Raw genomic sequence first — 19,606 nt, 5'->3', positions numbered from 1 at the left:
CAACTCTTTTAAATATTTACTTCCCTATTCTTCCAGTCTTGCCATATCTACTTTTCCCCTGTGTCCCAAGTGCTGGGATTTCTGCCACTGTCGTCAGTAGCATTCTTTAATACACGTTTTGGTTAAAGCTTTTTTTTCTTTTGTTCTTTTTTTTTTTTTAAGTCAACTTTAAAAATATAATAGCTTATTTGAAAATATAGTAGGTTTTTTGTGGGGGGTGGGGCAGGGTTTCTAGATGTAGCCTTGGATGTCTTCTCTTTATGTAGGCCATGCTAACCTTGAACTCACATAGATCTGCTTGCTTCTGCCCTCTGAGTGCTGGGATTAAAGATACATGCCTCTATGCCTGGCTTGTTTTCACACAACTTAATAAATAACAAAAAATATGGCATTGATGTTAAATTTAAGGTTAGTTTTTTTTTCTTTATAATGCAGTGGATTGATGTTTAAACTCTATTATATAACTTGAAATACTGATTTTTTAAAAAAAACTTGACATTTAAACATTTCACATTGAAAATAGTTTAAGCCTAATAAAATGGATTTTTTTATATACATATACACATATGTATATATTTTCTTTTTTAGAAAAAGAGCAAACGGGGATCTAATAGGTCATATGATCAAAGTTTAAGTGATTCTTCCTCTCACTCTCAGGATAAACATCATGAGAAAGAGAAAAAAGTAAGTGGATTTGTTGTTGCTAATTATGTAGCACATCACTTAATAAAATTAAAAAAAATCTTTTTAGGTAAAATTGTTTTTTACAGCTAAATGGAAACATTGAAATTCAGCAAAATTTTGGCTCAGTAGAATATTAAATCAAAGACTAGGTTTAAAATAATGCCATATTTGAAATATGGTTTTGACCATTGTAATTGAAAATTTAAATACAACTTGATTGGCAGCATGAGAGTGATTTCTTGCATGTGTTAACAGGTCATCTTATAAAATCTTGAGGTGACTTGAGCAGTGGTAGTTTGTTGCTATGTATCACTAACTGATTATGTCACTTGTAAGTAATTTTCTCATCGGCTTTTCTCTTTTGTAATAGAACAACATTGAATTCCAAATATTCTTGGCTGATTTTTATTTTTCAGTGATGCTAATGTTTTTTTTTTCATGCGACCAAATAGTGTATTATTTGTTTGTGAATTGTTTGCCTTTTTAATCAAAATACTAAATCTTGCCTAAATACTAATCTTTATTCTGATTTACCTGTTTTCTGCTTACATTTTTACTTACTTTAAAGGCTGATTAATTTTTAATTAATTAAAAGCAAATATTATAGAACTATTCATACTTCATTTGTGGTTCTTTTAAGAATATATTGGCAGTATATATAGTAAAGGGATAACCCCTCTGAATTATCTTAATGTAAATAAGATAAAAGAGAGTATTTTAAATGGAGAAAGGTGTTCTTGTAGAGTTGATACGAACCAGTTTTGAAAGAATGTTTGCAGATTTTATTTAGTGTTTGAAAATAAGGTCAGAAAACATAACTATAGGTGCTTAGGATTTACAAAATAGTAATGTATAGTTATTTTAGCACTTGTTGATTTCAATTTATATTTGTACCTTTTTTCAAGTTAAATACTAAAAAAATTTCAGAATTTAGTTTTGAGATTGCTCCTTTACTATGAGCAAAATAATAAGTGCAATTAATTTAGCATAATTAGAGTTATATATGTAAATATTGGAGGTCTCTGGTAGCTAATAATTGCATGTGTTTATCTTAAGGGATAGTTTTGTGATAAACTGACAGTAGGATTATGTTTATTGCTTGGATTGTTGATTAAAACAATGGCCAAGTTGGTTTAATTATGGTTTTAATAAGTGACACCGTGATTTTATTTAGATTTTTGAGACCACAAAGTGAAGTTTCTGTAGGTAGGCCTTATTTAGGCCTTATTACAGTGTAAAAAGGGATGTTTTACCATTATTGGTCTTTAATTGTGGTATTTCATGAGCATTGTTTTGTTTTAGAAATGACCATTGCGTGGTCATACTGATTTGAATGTATGCTCTATCATGTTATTGAAGGACAGTTAATAATGTAGTACAGTGTTGAATAAGTATAGTTCTGTTGTTGTGCTTGTCATTTATCTCCCCCAAATGAATGTGATTTTGTATTTTACCCAATTTTTATAAATTGTGGAACTCTAGATTTTAAAAAATTGTGTTTAATTAAATTTGTTTAGCTTCAGATTTTAGAGTTGTAAACAATATTTGGATTTTACTTTTAGCATATATTAAAGGTAAACAATTTTTTTGTCATACAGTGTAAAATCTTATTTTATTTTTTTCCTCTAGTGCTGGTAGTTGAACCCAAGGCCTCTGGCATGCAAAATAAGCACTCTTAACATTGAACTACACCTCCCAGTCCAAATTTCTGTATTTTATTATTAGTTGAGGTTTTTTATGAATGTATTATACATGAGTTAAACCTACTGTAAGTTTTTTCATTAAACTTACTAGCTTGCTTTGGAGTAGGACTTTTAAAATATAGTATGAGGTTAAGTAATAACATAGTTGAATTGATGGGATTGTTACATGCAGACAGCTCTTTTCCTCCTTCTTGACACATTTATTTTAACAGCTGTCACCCTATCTGTCTGTATGTCCAGTCATCATTCATTAGGGGAAGGGGTTCTTTATATTGTTCATGCAGGACACTCAAACCCTTATTTTCAAGTTGTCATCTTGCCTCATCCTCCTTAGTAGTTGGAATAACAGACCTGCATCACACTGTACTTGGCTGTTTTCTTTTAGATGTTTATGTCTAGACATGGCATGGTGATACAACACCTGTAATTCCCGTATGCAGAGAATAAATTAGGAGGTTGAATGCTGTGGGATGTCTTGTATGTTATGAATAAATAAAACACTGATTGGCCAGTATAGCCAGGCAGGAAGTATAGGATAAGAGGGACAAACAGAGGAGAGGCTGGGAGGTGGAAGTCTGGAGGAGATGCCAGCCTGCTGTTCAGGGAGCATCATGTAAAAGCACCAAGTAAAGCCACGGAGCACGTGGCGACATATAGATTAACAGAAATGGGCTGAGTATAAGAGTAAGAGCTAGACAATGGTAGGCCTGAGTTAATGGCTGAGCAGTTTAAATAATATAAGCGTCTGTATATTTATTTTATAAGTGGGCTATGGGACTGCCGGGGCTTGGCGGGTCCCGGAGAAAAAAAATCTAGCTACAGTTGAGTAGTTCCAGACCAGATTGGGCTACTGACAGCAACCACAGATAAATATTAGACAAAAAAAATGGTACCTGCATTGAACATTTATAGGCTTTATTGTATTAGCTATTACAGATAATCTGGAAATCAGTGTATGGGAGGATATCATTAAGGCTACAACATTGTATGTAAGAGACTTGAGTATCCATGAATGAGTATGTCAGACACAGGAATGTGTCCTGGAAGCATCCCCACATCCATTCCCCCTAGGAATATAAATCAGATGACTGCATTTCATTGAAATGTAACATTCACAATCTGTCTATACTTGGGTATTTTATTTATTGTTCTGGTTATTGAGAAAAGACTAGCCTTGAATTTCTGATCTTGCCTCTACCTCCAAATTCTGGAAATGTAGGCATGTGTCACAACACCAAGCAGACATTGGCAAAATTTGGTAATGTTTTTTTTTTTTAATTTAAATTTATTTTATTGATTGTTGTTGTTTTTCAAGACAAGGTTTTTCTGTGTAGATCTGGCTGTCCTAGAACTCACGCTGTAGACCAGACGGGCCTTGAATTCAGTGATCTGCCTGCCTCTGCCTCCTGAGTGCTAGAATAAAGACATTCACCACCACTGCTGGATATAATGCTGTTCGTTTGTTTTGTTTTGTTTTGAGACAGAGTTTCTCTGTGTAGCTTTTGGAGCCTATCCTGGAACTCACTCTGTAACCCAGTCTGGCCTCGAACTCACAGAGATCCACCTGCCTCTGCCTCCCGAATGCTGGGATTAAAGGCGTGCGCCGCCGCCGCCGCCGCCGCCGCCGCCGCCGCCGCCGCCGCCGCCGCCGCCGCCGCCGCCGCCGCCGCCGCCGCCGCCGCCACCACCACCACCACCGCCCGGCCCTCATGCTGTTCTTAAATGTTATTAAATGGACCACCTTTTTTTTTTTTATTTCTGTTATGGAACATTCTTTGTAGCTTGTAGAATGTTTCTTATTGAATTAAAAACATATTGGTCACGTATTGCATTTAATAATAAATAGTTATCTAAATTACTTAAATCTGAAAGCTGGCAATATAAGTTGGTGCTAGGTGTATGCTTGATCCCCAATACTAAAAGACAGAACAAAAAACAGAACAGAGCTTTTTGTTTGTTTTTTTGTTTTGTTTTGTTTTTTCTAAGACAGGGTTTCTCTGTGCAGTCCTGGCTGTCCTGGAACTCACTCTATACCTCTAGCTCAGAGATCCTGCCTGCCTCTGCCTTCCAAGTGCACTACAATGCCCGACGAACGCTTGTAACTTTTATAAATGAATTTATTTATTTATTTAGATGGTGTCTCACTATAGTTCAGCTGGCTTCAAAATTATAATTATCCTGCCTTACTTAGCCTTCCATAAGCTGGGACTGTAGGCCTGCTTTACCATGCCTGGCTATATTTTTGTTCACATATATTACTTTTGCAGAGTAGGTTATATTACCATTTGTAATATGTATATAATACATTTTGGTCATCTTCACCCTCCAGTATCCTTTCTTGTCCCTCTCCCTCTTCCTTTTACCAACTAGTCTCGCTTCTACTTTTGTGTCTATTTTGTTCATTTTGCATGATGGGGAGGATGACCTGATGAGTTTAAGATTGATTATAAGAGGATGGATGAAGGGTTATTTATAGGTATAGGGTCATAAGCTACTCATGAATATGCACAACTGGAGAAAATGTCTCTCTCCTCCAGCAGCCATTAACTGCCTATAGATCCTCAGGGGAGGGGTGGGGCTGCATTTTTAAAACATCTGTAGGGACATTTAAGGGGTTTGAGAGATGGTTTAAGAACACTGTTTGCTTTCCCAGAGGAAAAACCCAGGTTTTTTTTTTTTTCTTGTTTTTTTTTTTTTTTTTTTTTTAAAACTTAATTGTTGGTTCACAGCTGTCGGTAACTCTAGGTTCAAGGGATCTGATGCTCTCTTATGGCTGTGGAGGACACCGGGCACACATGTGGTACACAAACATGCATGGAGGCAAAATACTCATAAATAAATGCAATAAAAATTTTAATAGGAACATTTGAAAACAGTCGTCCGTGTCCCCCCCCCCCCCCCCCCAAGAACTTCTGTAAGACCAAAGCTTCATGACAATGGGTTAAGAGACCCAGGTGTTATGGCACATGCCTTTAATCAGAATACTAGAGGAGGCAGAGGCAGACAGACTAGCCTGGTCTACATAGTGAGTTTCAGGCCAACCAGAGATACACATTGTGGCCCTTTCTTGAAAAGATTGATTAGAGATGGCTCAGTGGGTAAAGTGCTATGCAAAGCATAGTGACCTAAGCACCTATGTGAAAAGCAGGTGTAGTGATGCTTGCCTGTAACCTCAGTGCATGGCGGAGGAGGGAGAGATAAGCAGATCCTTGGGGCCCATTGGCTACCTAAGTTAGCTGAAACATTGAGCTCCAGGTAGGTGATTAACAGTGTAAGGCAGAAGAAAAGCTCATAATGAGACAGGACTTTGGATAAAAGACAATGTCTATAAATTGTGAAAATCTGACGTATTTTAAAAGGAACCAAAGGACATGCTAAGTTGATTATAGTGCATGTGAGGTTTTAATTTAGCTGTTAATAATTTGGATTATGAATTAATCACAGCAGTCAAATAATTATGAAATAGAATTTTGCTTTCCTAAAGTAACCAAGTGATATTTAAAATGAACAGTAGATGTGACTGTATTTGAAATCAATAGGAATGGAGAATTATTGGAATCCTCTGTGTATTTAACAAACCCTTCATTTAAAAAGAATATCTTGCCGGGCGGTGGTGGCGCACGCCTTTAATCCCAGCACTCGGGAGGCAGAGCCAGGCGGATCTCTGTGAGTTCGAGGCCAGCCTGGGCTACCAGGTGAGTTCCAGGAAAAGGCGCAAAGCTACACAGAGAAACCCTGTCTCGAAAAACCAAAAAAAAAAAAAAAAAAAAAGAATATCTGGTCATATCTGTTAGGAAGGTTTAAAAGCACCAATCTTGGGGCTGGGGATATGACTTAGCAGTTAAGAGTACTTGTTACTCTTGGAGAGGACCTGGGTTTGGTTCTCAGCACCTACCCTGTGGCTCATAATTGTAATTCCAATTTCAGTGGATCCTGTGTCACCTTCTGTTTTCTGTGGGTACTAGGCATGCTCCTGGTGCATTGACATGCATGCAGGTAAGACATGCACATACATGAAATGAAATTTATTTTTAAGGTTATATTTATTTATTTTTTGCACCCAACCTTTCTTCTACCCTACTCCAATTTGTAGGAATTTGTATATTTATAGACAGGCTCTCATTGTGTAGCTGAGGCTGGTCTTGAACTAATTATGCAGACCAGACTGGCCCAGAACTTGCCATCCTGCCTCAGCCTCTTGAGAACTAGAATTGCAATTGTATACTACCAGGTTTATGTAACCATTTAAGACTTGTGAAGCCATCTTTTCCTAGAGAGCCTAAATGACATGTCTAAAGTCAATAGATTATAATAATTAGTAGTAGTTAGAGGAAAATAATTTTTTTTTAGTTTTATGTGAAGCATAAATCTAATCTTATCAATTAAAACTAGGAGTTAGATATCAGGGTAATAACAATGTGTCCCTCCCTACTTTCGAGGCCAGCCTGGGCTACCAAGTGAAAGATCAGAGAACCAGAGGAGCAGCCACCATTGACTTCTTACCTTTCCGGATCCTCTGACCAAAAGGATCCTCCCTGCGTTATCACTTTCTGTCTCCACCTCTCAAGTGCTGGGAATAAAGGCATGAGCCACCAATCATCCAGCTTCTATGGTTAATTAGTGGCTCTGCCCTCTAATCTCCAGGCAAGCTTTATTTGTCAGAACACAAACAAAATATCCCACAACATTTCTGTCTAATTGTTCTTAAGTAAAAGAAGCATAGCTCTAGAGAGGAGTTGAGAAGTTTAGAAGATTACCATTTGTGGCAACATGCCAGCATATTGGGAATTTTACACCTTCAGAAAAGATTTATTGCTTAGCTAGGTGTGGTGGTGCACATCTTTAATCCCAGCAGTATGGAGGCAAGTAGATCTCAGTGAATTGGAGGCCGGCCTTGCTACACAATTGAGTTCCAGGCTATCTAAAGATGCATAGCAAGACTCTGTCTTAAAGCTGGGCGGTGGTGGCACACACCTTTAATCCCAGCACTCGGGAGGCAGAGGCAGGCGGATCTCTGTGAGTTCGAGGCCAGCCTTGGCTACCAAGTGAGCTCCAGGAAAGGCGCAAAGCTATGCAGAGAAACCCTGTCTCAAAAAAACCAAAAAAAATTATATATATATATATATCGCTAAAGGCTAAGTTGTAGGTCATTATTATTTGGGATTCACTGGTTATTTATTACACTGAGACAATCTTTTATCAGTTTTTTTTCTAGTATTTAGACTGCCAGCATTAGTGACTGTACTATAGGTACACTGCAGCTTAAAGTAGGGAGGGATACATTGAGATAAATTCACAAATGGAAATGGAAATTGGAAGTGTACGTCCAGCCTGTTGAACGCCGCAGTAGCAGTACTCTGTGTTGTGCAGTGTATCCTCATTGCTGACTGGGAGCTGCTGCTTGCTGCCACTGCCCAGTGTTTCTAGAGAGAATTGTACTGTATGTTGCTTAACTTAAGAAAAGATGAAAATTCATAATTTGATGTGTAGTTTCTGTGTAATACATGCTGAGCTGTTTACACAAATTTTTGCAACAGCTTAATTTTGTTTAGTTTTTGTTTTGTTTTGATTTTTTGAGACTGGGTCTTTCTACATAGTTTTGGCTGTCCTGGAACTTACTACGTAGACCAGGCTGGCTTTAAACTCAGAGATCTACATGCCTCTGCTTCTCAAGTGCTGGGATTAAAAGCATGTGCCACCATGTCTAGCTCCATTTTAAACATCTTAAATTGAATCCTATTAAGTAAAAAATTGTATTTCTTGAAATGTACTCAGTTCCAAGTATGTCTGCCAGAGTCTATATGTCTCTTAATACAGTGAGAAAGGATTATGCCTTGTCCTTGCTTGTAGTCTGCTATTAATAGTTGGCAACAGAAGGAGGAGCTTTTGCCAATGTAAACACTGTAGAGTAAGGTGGCTGTTTCTGGGTGGCAGACTTAGGACTGACTAAATTGAACTTTTGTTTAGGGTTACTCATCTCATAAAAGAACTAGAGTACTTTCTACTGTGGCTCAGAGGAAGAAAATCGAATCCTTGCATTGCTGTTAGTTTTCTGTGTCTCAGCAGAGCTTTCAGTATTGGGATTACCAGGCACCCATTTCATTTTTTTTAAAATGTGTTTTCTTTTTGGAATCTTGTATAGACATTGAAGCGTTTTCATAACAAGAGAGCTAAGAGAGAGTGGTCAAGAGCAATGGTATGGGGTGCCTGTAGTGTGTTTGGAGAGACTAAAGTATGAGACAAGTTAAGACTAAGAGGAGCTGTAATGATTCTAGTTTCAGACTGTGTCCTCAGGCAGTGAGCACCAACCCAAGGGCTTTATATCTAACTCTTTGCTTTTACTCATAGTGCTGAAGATAGGAACTAAGCCCGCATGATTGCCAGGTAGGTGTGGACTGTACATTCAGCTTCACTCTAGGCTCACTTTTTAATTTTTTTTTTTTTTTTTGAGACAAGGTTTCTCTGTGTAGTCCTGGCTGTCCTGTAGTGAGTCTTTGTCCTGCCAGCCAGCTTCCAGATCATGGAGACTTATTATTGATTATAAAAGCTCAGCTGGTAACTTAACTTAGGCTTGTTCCTAACTAGTTCTTATAATTTACCTGCTGTCACATGGCTCATGGCTCATGTTACCTCATCTTCTACATACCATGTTTCCTCTACATCTCTTCAAGACTCTGCCTGTCTTCTTCCCAGCATCCTCTGTGCATGGAAATTCTGCCTATCTACTGGCCATTCCGCTCTTTATTAAACTGATCAGAGTGACATGTCTTTACACAGTGTAATCAAATATCTCGCAACAGCTATTCTGGAACTCAAGTTGTAGACAAGGATGGCCTGGAACTCAGATCTGTCTGCCTCTGCTTCCCAAGTGCTGGGATCAAAGGTGTGTGCCACTACTGCCTGACTAAAAAATTGCTTTTTTGATATAGGGTCACACTCTATAAGCCAAGCTGGCCTGGAATTTGTGGCTGTTCTCTTACTTCACTTCAGTCTCCTGAAAGCGTCAGTTAATTCTAGGCACGAGGCACAAATCCTTACTTCTTTTTAACTTATGGCTTTTCTTTTTTGTTTATTCTTTATTTTTCATTTATTCCTTTTATTATTATTATTTTCTGATTATTTTCTCATACTGTATATTCTGATTATAGTTTCCCCTCCCTCCACTCCACCCATCTGCTCCCCACCTCCCCTTCCCTCTGGATCCACTCGCCTTCTGTTTCTCATTAGAAAAAAATAGGCTTCTAAGAGATAACCACCAAACATGACAGATTATAAGATGAAACACAAATAATCATAATGAATTTGAACATGGCAACCCAATAGGAGGAAGAATTCCAAGAACAGGCACAAGAGTCAGAGACCCACTCTTTCTCACAGTCAGGAGTCCCATAAATAGAATAAGCTAATAGCTATAATGTATACACAAAGGGTCTGGTGCAGACCATTGTAGGCCCTGTGCTTGCTGCTTCAATCTCTGTGAGGTCATTCATGTGTGCCTTGCTTATTTGATTCAGAGGGCCTTGTTCTCCTAGTGTCCTCTATCCCCTCTGGCTTTTATAGTCTTTTCCACCTCCTCTTCTGAGGGATTCCCTGAACTGGAATGGAGGGAGAACTCCCATTTAGACTCTCTTTCTGTATAATGTCTGGCTGTGGGTCTCTGCATCTGTTCCCATCTGCTGCTGGTGGAAGTCTCTCTGATGAATGGATAAGGTCTATGAGTATATCAGAATATCATTTGGAGTCATTTTACCACCACCCCCCTTCTTTTCTTTTTGGTGACCAGTTGTGTTTAGTTTTACTATAGGTCTCTGGTCTATCTAGTCTCTGGTTCTTGGTTAACCTAGCAGTGTCAGGTATGGGTTCCTTCTAGTGGAGTGGGCCTTAAGTCAAGTCAGACATTGGTTGACCACTCCCACAAGTTCTGTACCACCATTGCCCTAGCATATTTTACAGGCAGGACAGATTGTAGGTCAGAGGTTTTGTGGCTGGGTTGGTGTCCAAATTTCGCTTTCAGTGGCCTGCAGAGTACCATCCTGTACCAAAGAGACGAATGTAGGGGTTAAGGCTCCATGTTGAATGAGTTGTGTGGGTGTTTTCCTAGGTAGTGCTGTCAGTTTGTGAAGAGCAACCCTTTGTCTTAGCAACATACTGGGTTGTTTGGGGATTTCCATCGGGGAACAACTTGGCCAACAACTCAATTGAATGTAACCCAGTCCCTCCGCTGGAAAGCCTTGCCTGGCGACAAGAGATGGCCAGTTGAGACTCCTTATGCCTCATTACTAGGAGTCCTTATTAAGATTACCATATATTCCAGGAAGTTTCCACCGAACTAGGTTTGCATACCATTCCCCAGTGCCTCCCAATTCCAGCTGTCTCCCCGCACTCACTTCACCCTATTTCTCTCCCCTCAATCTGATCCCTACCCATTCCTGTCCCCACCTGTCCCCAGTCTGCCCAAAAAAAATCTCTTCTATTTTGCCCTACAAGGGAGATTCATACTTTTTATGTTTATAGATGTTTTGCCTATATCTTTTCTAAATGACTGCCATTTTAACTAGAGTGAGATGGTCTATCAATTTAATTTTAATTTGCAATCCTCTAATGGCTAGTGAGGTTGAACATTTTGACATGTTTATTGGCCATTTGTACCTCATCATTTGAGTATTGTCTTTTGCATTAGCCCATATATTGATTGGTTTGTTTGATTTCTTGTTACTTTGCTTTTTAAAGAAGATTACTTATTTTATCTATATGAGTGTTTTGCTTGCATGTATGTGTGTGCACCATGTGTGTGCCCAGTGCTCTCAGAAGTCAGAAAAGGGCATCAGATTTCCTGAAACTAGAGTTAGAGTTGCCACGTGGGTGCTGGGAATTGAACCTCTGCAAGAGCACAAGTGCTCTTAACTGCAGAGCCTTCTTTCCAGCCATTTAGTTTTTGAGTTCTTTGTGTATTAATCCTGTCAGGTGTATACTATAGACTGTCTTCATTTGACTGTGTCATTTGCTGTGCAGAAGCTCTTTCATGAGATCCCACTTGTCAGTTGTTGGTCTTATTTCTTGAGTTACTGGAGTCCTATGCAGAAAGTTCTTACCCATTCCTGTACTTTGAAGTGTGCTCTACTCCCCTCTCCCTTCTTTTGAGTTAGTCTTTCTGTGTAGTCCTGGCTACCCTGGAAATGGATATTTAGACCAGGCTGGCTATCTAGACTTGTCTCTACCTTCCCAGTGCTGGAATTCACTGGGACTGGTCTGTTTTCTCCTTCTGTTTCAGAGTTTAGGTTCTACTAATGGCCTTTTATACATTTGGAATTGATTTTTATGTAGGGTAAGAAGAGATAACCGTCCAGTTTTGTCTTCATGTGGATAATCAGTTTTCCTAGTAGCATTTGTTGAAGACACTAATCTATCCTCAAAGGTATATTTTTGGCATCTCTGTCAGAAATTAGGTGGGTTTTTATCTGGGTCTTTTACTCTTCTGTTGATTGACATGTTGGTTTGGTACTACTGTGCTGGCTTTGTTACTGTGGTTCTGTAATACAACTTGTGGTCAGGCACGGTCATCACTCTAGTATTCTTCTTAAAAAACACAACTTTTTTTTTTCAACCTTGTTGGCAGTTTCATGTATGTATATAATATCCCCAGGTTTCTTCTTCCCCATCTACTGGATTTCTCCCTAGAGTGCCCCCTTCTCCGTGTGTGTGTGTGTGTGTGTGTGTGTGTGTGTGTGTGTGTGTGTGTGTGTGTGTGTACACACCAGAGATCACCGTTGAGTGTTATTCCTAAAGCATCTCTTCTTTTTTCATGTGGTGGCTGTGTGAAATGGGACTCAGGTCTTCTTGCTTGTGTGGAAAGCATTTTACCAACCAGGCTACCTCCCCAGTTGTTTACTTGATTTTTTTCCATGTTATTAATAAATAGCAAGGGCACTAACTTTTGTTTGTTAATTTTGTTTATTTCCACATTGATGAAAGTATTTATCAGATCTAAGAGTTTTCAGCAAGTGTCTTGAGGGTTTTACATATAGAATCATACCATCAGCGAATAAGGATTTTTTTTACTTTTTTCTCTTTCTTATTTGTATTTCTCCCCTGCCTTTTTCTTTTTCATCTTATTACTCTCGTTAAGCCTTTAAGGTCTACCTGATTTTTGTGGAAATGATTTGAAGTTTCCCCATTTAATATGACTTTGGCTATAGGTTTGTCATATATTACCTTTTTACATGGAGATAATGTCTCATTCTAGGCTTTTATCATGAAAGTATGGTTGGATTTTGTCAGAAACCTTATCTGTATCTAGTGTGATGATCAAGTGATTTCTGTCCTTGTAGCATTTTAGATAATCCATTACATTTAATCATTTGTGTATGTTAAACCATCCCTGTATCTGTGGAATGAGGCCAGCTTGATCACAAGGAATGATCTCTTTTGGTGTGTTTCAGTTTGCAGATATTTTATTGAGAAGTTTAGTATCTATATTCAAGACAGACATTGTTCTGCAAGTAATTGTCTTGTGCATGACTTCCCAACCACCCGCCCCCCCTTCCCTCCCCTCCCCCCTCCCCCCTTCTTCCCTCCCCCCCCTCTGTCTCTGTCTCTCTCTGTTTCTCTCTCTCTCCCTCTCTCTCACTTCTATTTAGTTTGCTACCAGGGTGGTAATAGCTTTGTAAAAAAGAATTTTGTACGATGCCTTCCTTTTCTGTTTTATGAAATAGGTTGAGAAGTAGTGATGTTCTTGCTTAATGGTTTGGTGGAATTTAGCAGTGGATCTTCCCAGGTCTGGCCTTTTTTTATTTGGGAGTTATTTAAATTACTGCACTAATCTCACTGTATATTTTAGGTTTATTTAAATTGTCACATTTTGGTAGGTCATATATCTAAAAACACATCCACTTCTTTTTGGCTTTCCAATTTAGTGGAGAATAAGTGTTTTATTTGTATGTACAGGTTTGCATGTGTGTGTGTGTGTGTGCCTGCGCATATAAGTTCACATGTTTATGTGTGCTTATGTGTGTAGAGGTGCCTTCCTTGATCGCTCTCCACCTTATTTTTTGAGACAGGATCTCTCACTGAACCTGGAGCTCTTCGCTTCGGCTAGTCTGGCTGGCCAATAAGCTCCAGGGGACTGCCTATCTCGGATCCACCAGTGCTGTGGTTACAGATGTACACCTCCGTGCCATGTACACCCCTACGTGGGGGCTGGGGATCCAATCTCAGGGCCTCATGCTCATGCAGCAGGCACTTTACCGACTGAGCATCTCCCCAGCCCTGGAATATAAGTTTTTAAGGTATATTGCAATGATTTTATGAATTTCATTGATATCTGTTGTAATGTGTTTCATTCCCTCTTTTGTAAATTTGGGTTATCTGTTTCTGTCTTTTGGGTAGTTTGGCTAAGGGTTTATGAGTCCTCTTTTCAAAGGTCAACTCTGGCATTGAGTCTTTTTATTGTGTTTTTTATTTTTATTTTATTAATTTCTCCCTGAATAAGTTTTCTCTGTGTATATGTGTGTATCTGTGTTTATAGAGACTGTAAGTTATTGTCAAGTAGTATCTTCCTCAGTTGCTTCCCACCTTTTTCTTCTCTCTCTCTCCTCTCCTCTCTCTCCTCTCCTCTCCTCTCCTCTCCTCTCCTCTCCTCTCCTCTCCTCTCCTCTCCTCTCCTCTCCTCTCCTCTCCTCTCCTCTCCTCTCCTCTCCTCTCCTCTCCTCTCCTCTCCTCTCCTCTCCTCTCCTCTCCTCTCCTCTCCTCCCCTCCCCTCCCCTCTCCCTCCCCTCCCCTCCCCTCCCCTCCCCTCCCCTCCCCTCCCCTCCCCCCTCCCCCCTCCCCCCTCCCCCCCTCCCCCCCCTCCCCCCCTCCCCCCCTCCCCCCCCTCCCCCTCTCCCCTCTCCCCTCTCTCTCTCTCTCTCTCTCTCTCTCTCTCTCTCTCTCTCTCTCTCTCTCTCTCTCTCTCTCTCTCTCTCTCTCCCCTGTCTTAATAAACTTGGAGCTCACAGGTTTGGCTAGGCTGCTTGTCTGGTAAATCCCAAGGATCTTCCTTTCTCTCTCTCCCCAGTGCTGGGATTTCAGGCCCCTTTTGGGTTCTCATTCTTTCAGAGAAAGGAGTCAGCCCTTGATTCTAGTTGATTGTCTTTGTCTGTTGATTCTTAGCTTGGGTTTTTATTGTTTTTCTAAGGTACATCTGATGTTACTTATTTGAGATCTTATTGTTTATTGTAAGCATTTAGGGCAATGATTTCTCTCTTAGGACTGTTTTCATTGTATCCAGTAGATTTTGATATGCTGTGTTTTTAGCTTCTTGGAATTAAAATTTTTTTTTTCTTCTTGATTTCTTTAAGGATTCAATCAGTAGTGTGTTTTTTATTCTTCATTAATTTGTATTTTTTTGTGGTTTCTCTTGCTGTTCATTTCTAGTTTTACCTCATTTTATTCAAATAGGATACAAGAAGTGATTTTTCTTTTCTATATTTATTGTCACTTTATGGCCTATTATGATATTTTAAAGAAAGTTCTATGGGCTGCTTAGTAGAATGTGTACTTGACAGTGTTTGAGTAGAATGTTCTGTAGATATTTGTGAGGTCCATTTGATCTGTGATGTCATTAACCAAGATGTGTTTTTGATTGTCTTGTCTTGTCCCACCCCGCAGCCTCCACTCCCCATCAGGATGAGAATGAGGTATTGAAATTACCTACTCTTTCTGTGTGGGGTCTGTTGCAGGAAATATTTGGTGTGTATGTGCTGTTGTTTTTCTAGACTGGGTCGTGTTGTGTAGCCCAGGCTTATCTCAAACTTGAGATTCTCTTGCCTCATTTTGAGTGTTGCAGTTAATTATAGATTTGTACCATTCAGGCCCAGTTGCTGTTTTAACTTTTTCTGCTCTTTGCTGTCTCTTTTTCTTCCCAGACTGTGTGCTTTTCTTCTTCTTTCTTTCATTTGAGACAAACTATCCTCAAACTTGAGGATATCTGCCTGCTTCAGCAATGAGAGTGTTTGGGAGTACAAGGTTTTTGTCCACATCTGGTTCATGTACTCTGAAATTCTATGTAAACTGTTTTCGGAACCATTAATTACACCTTAGTACTTTCGTATGTAGTTGCAATAAAAGGACATTTTAAATATGATTATGGTACTATTATCAAAATAACTTGTTATAAATTCTGATCTATCAGTAATTCTCTGAAAATTTAAACCTTAGGTTCTTTTGGGGGGAAGGCAGGATGCACTCCATGTGGAGGTCAGAGGCCCACTTGCTTAAGTTGCTTCTCGCTTACTACTGTGTGGTCCTGGAGGGAGACTTCAGTATTGACGCTTGATTGTACCAACTTGCTGGTCCTAATTTTTTTTTTTTTTTTTTTTTTTCAAAGACAGTATATCAGTATGTATCCCTGTCTGGCCTGGAACTCACAGCTTCTGTCTCTGTCCCTCAAGTGCTGAGTTTGAACATATGCACCATCATACCTGGCATAATGTTCAATTATCTATTTATCCATCCATCCACCCACCCACCCGTCCATCTATTTATTTAAGTTTTTCAAGACAGGGTTCTCCTGGCATAATGCTTGTTTGTTTGTTTGTTTAGTTTTTTTTGAGACAGGTTTCTTCCGTGTAGTTTTGTAGCCTGTCCTGGATCTCACTCTGTAGACCAGGCTGGCCTCGAACTCACAGAGATCCACCTGTCTGCCTCCCTAGTCTGGGATTAAAGGCATGTGCCACCACTGCCCAGCCACAATGTTCAAATTTTATCCACTAATGTTTTTAATAGAAACAAGGGAAACTTAAAATAAAATTGAACTTTGGTCCCAGATCTAACTCAGTTTCATGATGTACAGTTGTATAATGTATTCTCAGATCTATTCAGTGTTTGGAATATTTGAACACCCCCCCCCCCCGCCTCCAAATCTTTTATGACCTTGACACTAATGAGAAAATCTCCCATTGCTTTAAATTTTCTGTGGCCCTGTTTCTGACGTCTTAACAGTGGATTGTTTTGGCATATACTGTTGGTGGGTTTTTTTTTTTGTGCTGTGGTTTGCTACATAGCCTGGGTCAGCCTCGAACTCACGGTGATCTGCCTGACTTGTATTCTTGAGTACTAAGATTATAGGTCTGTACCATTATGCTCAGCTGGGAATATTATTTTAATTTTTGTTCAGTGACTTAAAAACAAGAATTAATGATTGAATTTATGATTTCATTCATGAGAGGCAGGTACTTTATCATTGAGTTATAGTCCTAGTCCTTTTGTATTAGTCAGGGAACAGACTGGAATATAATATTATACATATACATTTACACACACATATAAGAGTAGCTATATATTATAGATGATAATATATGTAAAGAGTGGCTTATAGGCTGTGGTCCTGTATCTCTAAGTCTGTTATTTACTCTTTATAGCATGATGCATTAAAATTTATTCGCTTAAAACTGTAATAAAAATTTATGATTTTGTACCTACCTATTGGTCAGTAATTGGAGTTTAGCAGCTATTTTTACCTCAGGGTCTCTTATCCAATTTCTTTTGAGATATTGGCTTAAAAATGAGGTTTGTGCTGGGCAGTGTTGGTGCACGCCTTTAATCCCAACACTCTGGAGGCAGAGGCAGGCAGATCTCTGTGAGTTCGAGGCCAGCCTGGTCTACAGAGTTACATCCAGGACAGCTAAGGCTACACAAAGAAACCCTTTCTAGAAAAACCAAAAAACAAAAAACAATAAATAAATAAAGAAAGAAAGAAAAAAAAAAAGGTGGGGGTTGGACGTCTGGAGACATGGCTCAGCAGTTGGGAGCACTGACTGCTTCTTCAGAGGACCTGGGTTCAATTCCCAGCATCCACATGACGGCTCACAACTGTAACTCCAATTTCAGGGGACCTGACACCCTCACACAGACATACACACAGGCAAAACATCAAATGCACATTAAATAAATAAACAGTTTAAAAACATTTATTAAACATAGGGTTTGGAGGAGTGCAGAAGAAATCAGGGAGTAGGATGATTGGAGGATTGAGTGAAGGTGGGAACATTTTCCAAAATGCCTTACTCATTTGGTTTTCAAGCTGGTATTAGTTGGAATTTTTGCAAAATGTGTCATTCTCTTCTTAGGGCTGCCTGAGTACCATAGGACAGTGACACCTACTCTTTTCCAGCTGGAATGATTCCAGCGAGAAGAGCAACCTGTCTGAACACTGCTCCTTTTTTCAGGGGTGGTTGTGTCAAAATAATATGTGATATAATATTTTTTGTTTGAACTGTATCAATGGCATATTGTCATACTCTTTTTGGGAAGAGGAGGTCTAGATCAGGTTACTGTGTTTGTGTAGAGAATTGTCTTGATTGCATTAATTGATTAGGAAAAACTACCCATTGTTGGATGCACAGTTACCTGGGCACTGGATCCTGCACTGTCTAAGAGGAATGGAGAAAGTGCGCTGGAGAGTGGTTAAGAGCACTGACTTTCAGAGGACCCGGGTTCAATTCCCAGCACCCACATGACAGCTCACAACTGTCTGTAATTCCTGTTACAGGGGATCTGACACCCTCACACAGACATACATGTGGGCAAATACATACATGTATTCATAAAATTCAAATAAATTATTTTTAAAAAAGTAGAGAAAGTGAACTAGTTAGTGCTTATTCTCATGGATGTGCTTATTGCTCTTTTCTTCTGATTGTGGATGTAATGTGTTCATCTCTCTCAAACTTCTACTTTTGAAATTCTGATTGACAAAGGTACTTTTGTCATTTTATTCTGTCCATATTTATTTTTTGGCATTCTGCTGTACAATCTTCTTTTCCTTCAGTAGTAAAGAAGGGAGGAATCTATAGAGGTAACTAGGGAGTAGATTAAACAATGCAACGAGAAATCAATATCCTTTGGATTTAGTGCTATAGAAGCTGTTGGCGTTTCAAGACAGTGTTTGGGGCAAAAGCCCATTGAAGGTTGCAGAATGAAGACCAGGGTATAGTGAGAGTACTTAATTCTTTTAAGATTCTTAGATATGGGGCTGGCGAGGTAGTTCAGCAGGTAGGAGCACAGGATATTGTTCTAGAAGGACCAAAGTTCAATTCCCAGCGCCCATATGATAACTCCAGTTTTAGGAAATCTGGCTCCATTTTCTGGCCTCCATGGGAAGCATTCATGTGGTACACAGACACATATACAGGCAAAACATATCACACTTTTATATATAAACTTTTTTTTTTTTTTAGGATTAAAAAATTAAATCTTGAGGCAGAAGCAGGCAGATCTCCCAAGTTGGAGGCCAGCCTGGAATACAGATCAATAGTTCCAGGACAGCCAATACTAGACAGCAAATCCCTGTCTTGGGGGAAAAAAAAAATCTTATTTTAAAAACATAGATATGAAAAAAGGTACATGTATAAAGAACATACTGTTGCTCTAATTTGGTTCAGAAAGAAGTAAAGAAATAGGAAGGTAAATAAGCTACCTTGTAGAAGATAATGCCGTGTGGAGTGGCTCTAAGGAAGTGTTTTTGATTAGAAAGTTGAAGGTAGGTAATAAGTGTATGGAAAGTGGGGAAGGGGAAAACAGGTGTAGAGAAACTACTGGAGCTAAGATTTCATGAGCCCCAAGAATTAACATAATAAGATTATTTAAATTATAGTTGGTGGAATATGCTTTTAATCACAGCAGAGGTTGGCCTGCTTGGTGTATATAGCAATTTCCAGGACAGTCAGTGCTATATAGAGAGATTTGGTCTCAACAACCCCCTCCCCATAAAAATAGATTATAAACAAAGTAGATCATTGCCCTTTAGTATTTCTTTGGTTCATTTTGGGTAGTGGCAGTATCTAGGGTGATTATTGTATCTAGGGTATTTGTATAGCAAACCGTTTTAGAAAATGGAAGCTCAGTCATTCAGAGCAAAGGGCAGATTTGTTACAGCTATAGAAGATAAAGAGATAATACCACCTTCTGTAGTAATTGACAAGCATACCTACTGCACAAAATTAGGCTCCCTCAGTTTAAGGTTCTTTTCTTGTAATATATCCCACTCTGTGATTACAAATGTCATATGGACCTCTTCACATCATCTTGTCATCACTGAGGCTTGGACTATCAATAGAGATGTAGTCTTATCTGTTCTTGGTGTAGTGAGTAATAAACTCTTTTTCTATCAGTTTGGGAGCATTATGTTCTCTCTCAGCATCCACAGTACTGCAGTGGGTACCTTATTAGCGTGCTTGCAGAGG

General features: G+C 39.1%; 1 protein-coding gene across 46 annotated transcripts in view; it reads left to right on the top strand.

Annotated features, from left to right (window-relative positions):
- Positions 1–19,606, top strand: part of Mllt10 (MLLT10 histone lysine methyltransferase DOT1L cofactor) — a 171,156-nt gene that overhangs the window by 61,176 nt on the left and 90,374 nt on the right. For 29 of the 46 annotated variants that reach the window (XM_076572632.1, XM_076572663.1, XM_076572664.1 and 26 more), the window contains one exon: positions 589–684. The exons of the other annotated variants lie outside the window; for them this stretch is intronic. In XM_076572632.1, coding sequence (XP_076428747.1) covers positions 589–684 — 96 coding nt within the window. The remainder of the gene's footprint in view (positions 1–588; positions 685–19,606) is intronic. 46 annotated transcript variants of the gene reach the window in all.

The sequence above is a fragment of the Peromyscus maniculatus genome, chromosome 5 (genome assembly GCF_049852395.1).
Source record: "Peromyscus maniculatus bairdii isolate BWxNUB_F1_BW_parent chromosome 5, HU_Pman_BW_mat_3.1, whole genome shotgun sequence".
Classification (NCBI taxonomy): Eukaryota; Metazoa; Chordata; class Mammalia; order Rodentia; family Cricetidae; genus Peromyscus; species Peromyscus maniculatus.
This window is presented reverse-complemented; position numbering and strand designations above follow the sequence as displayed.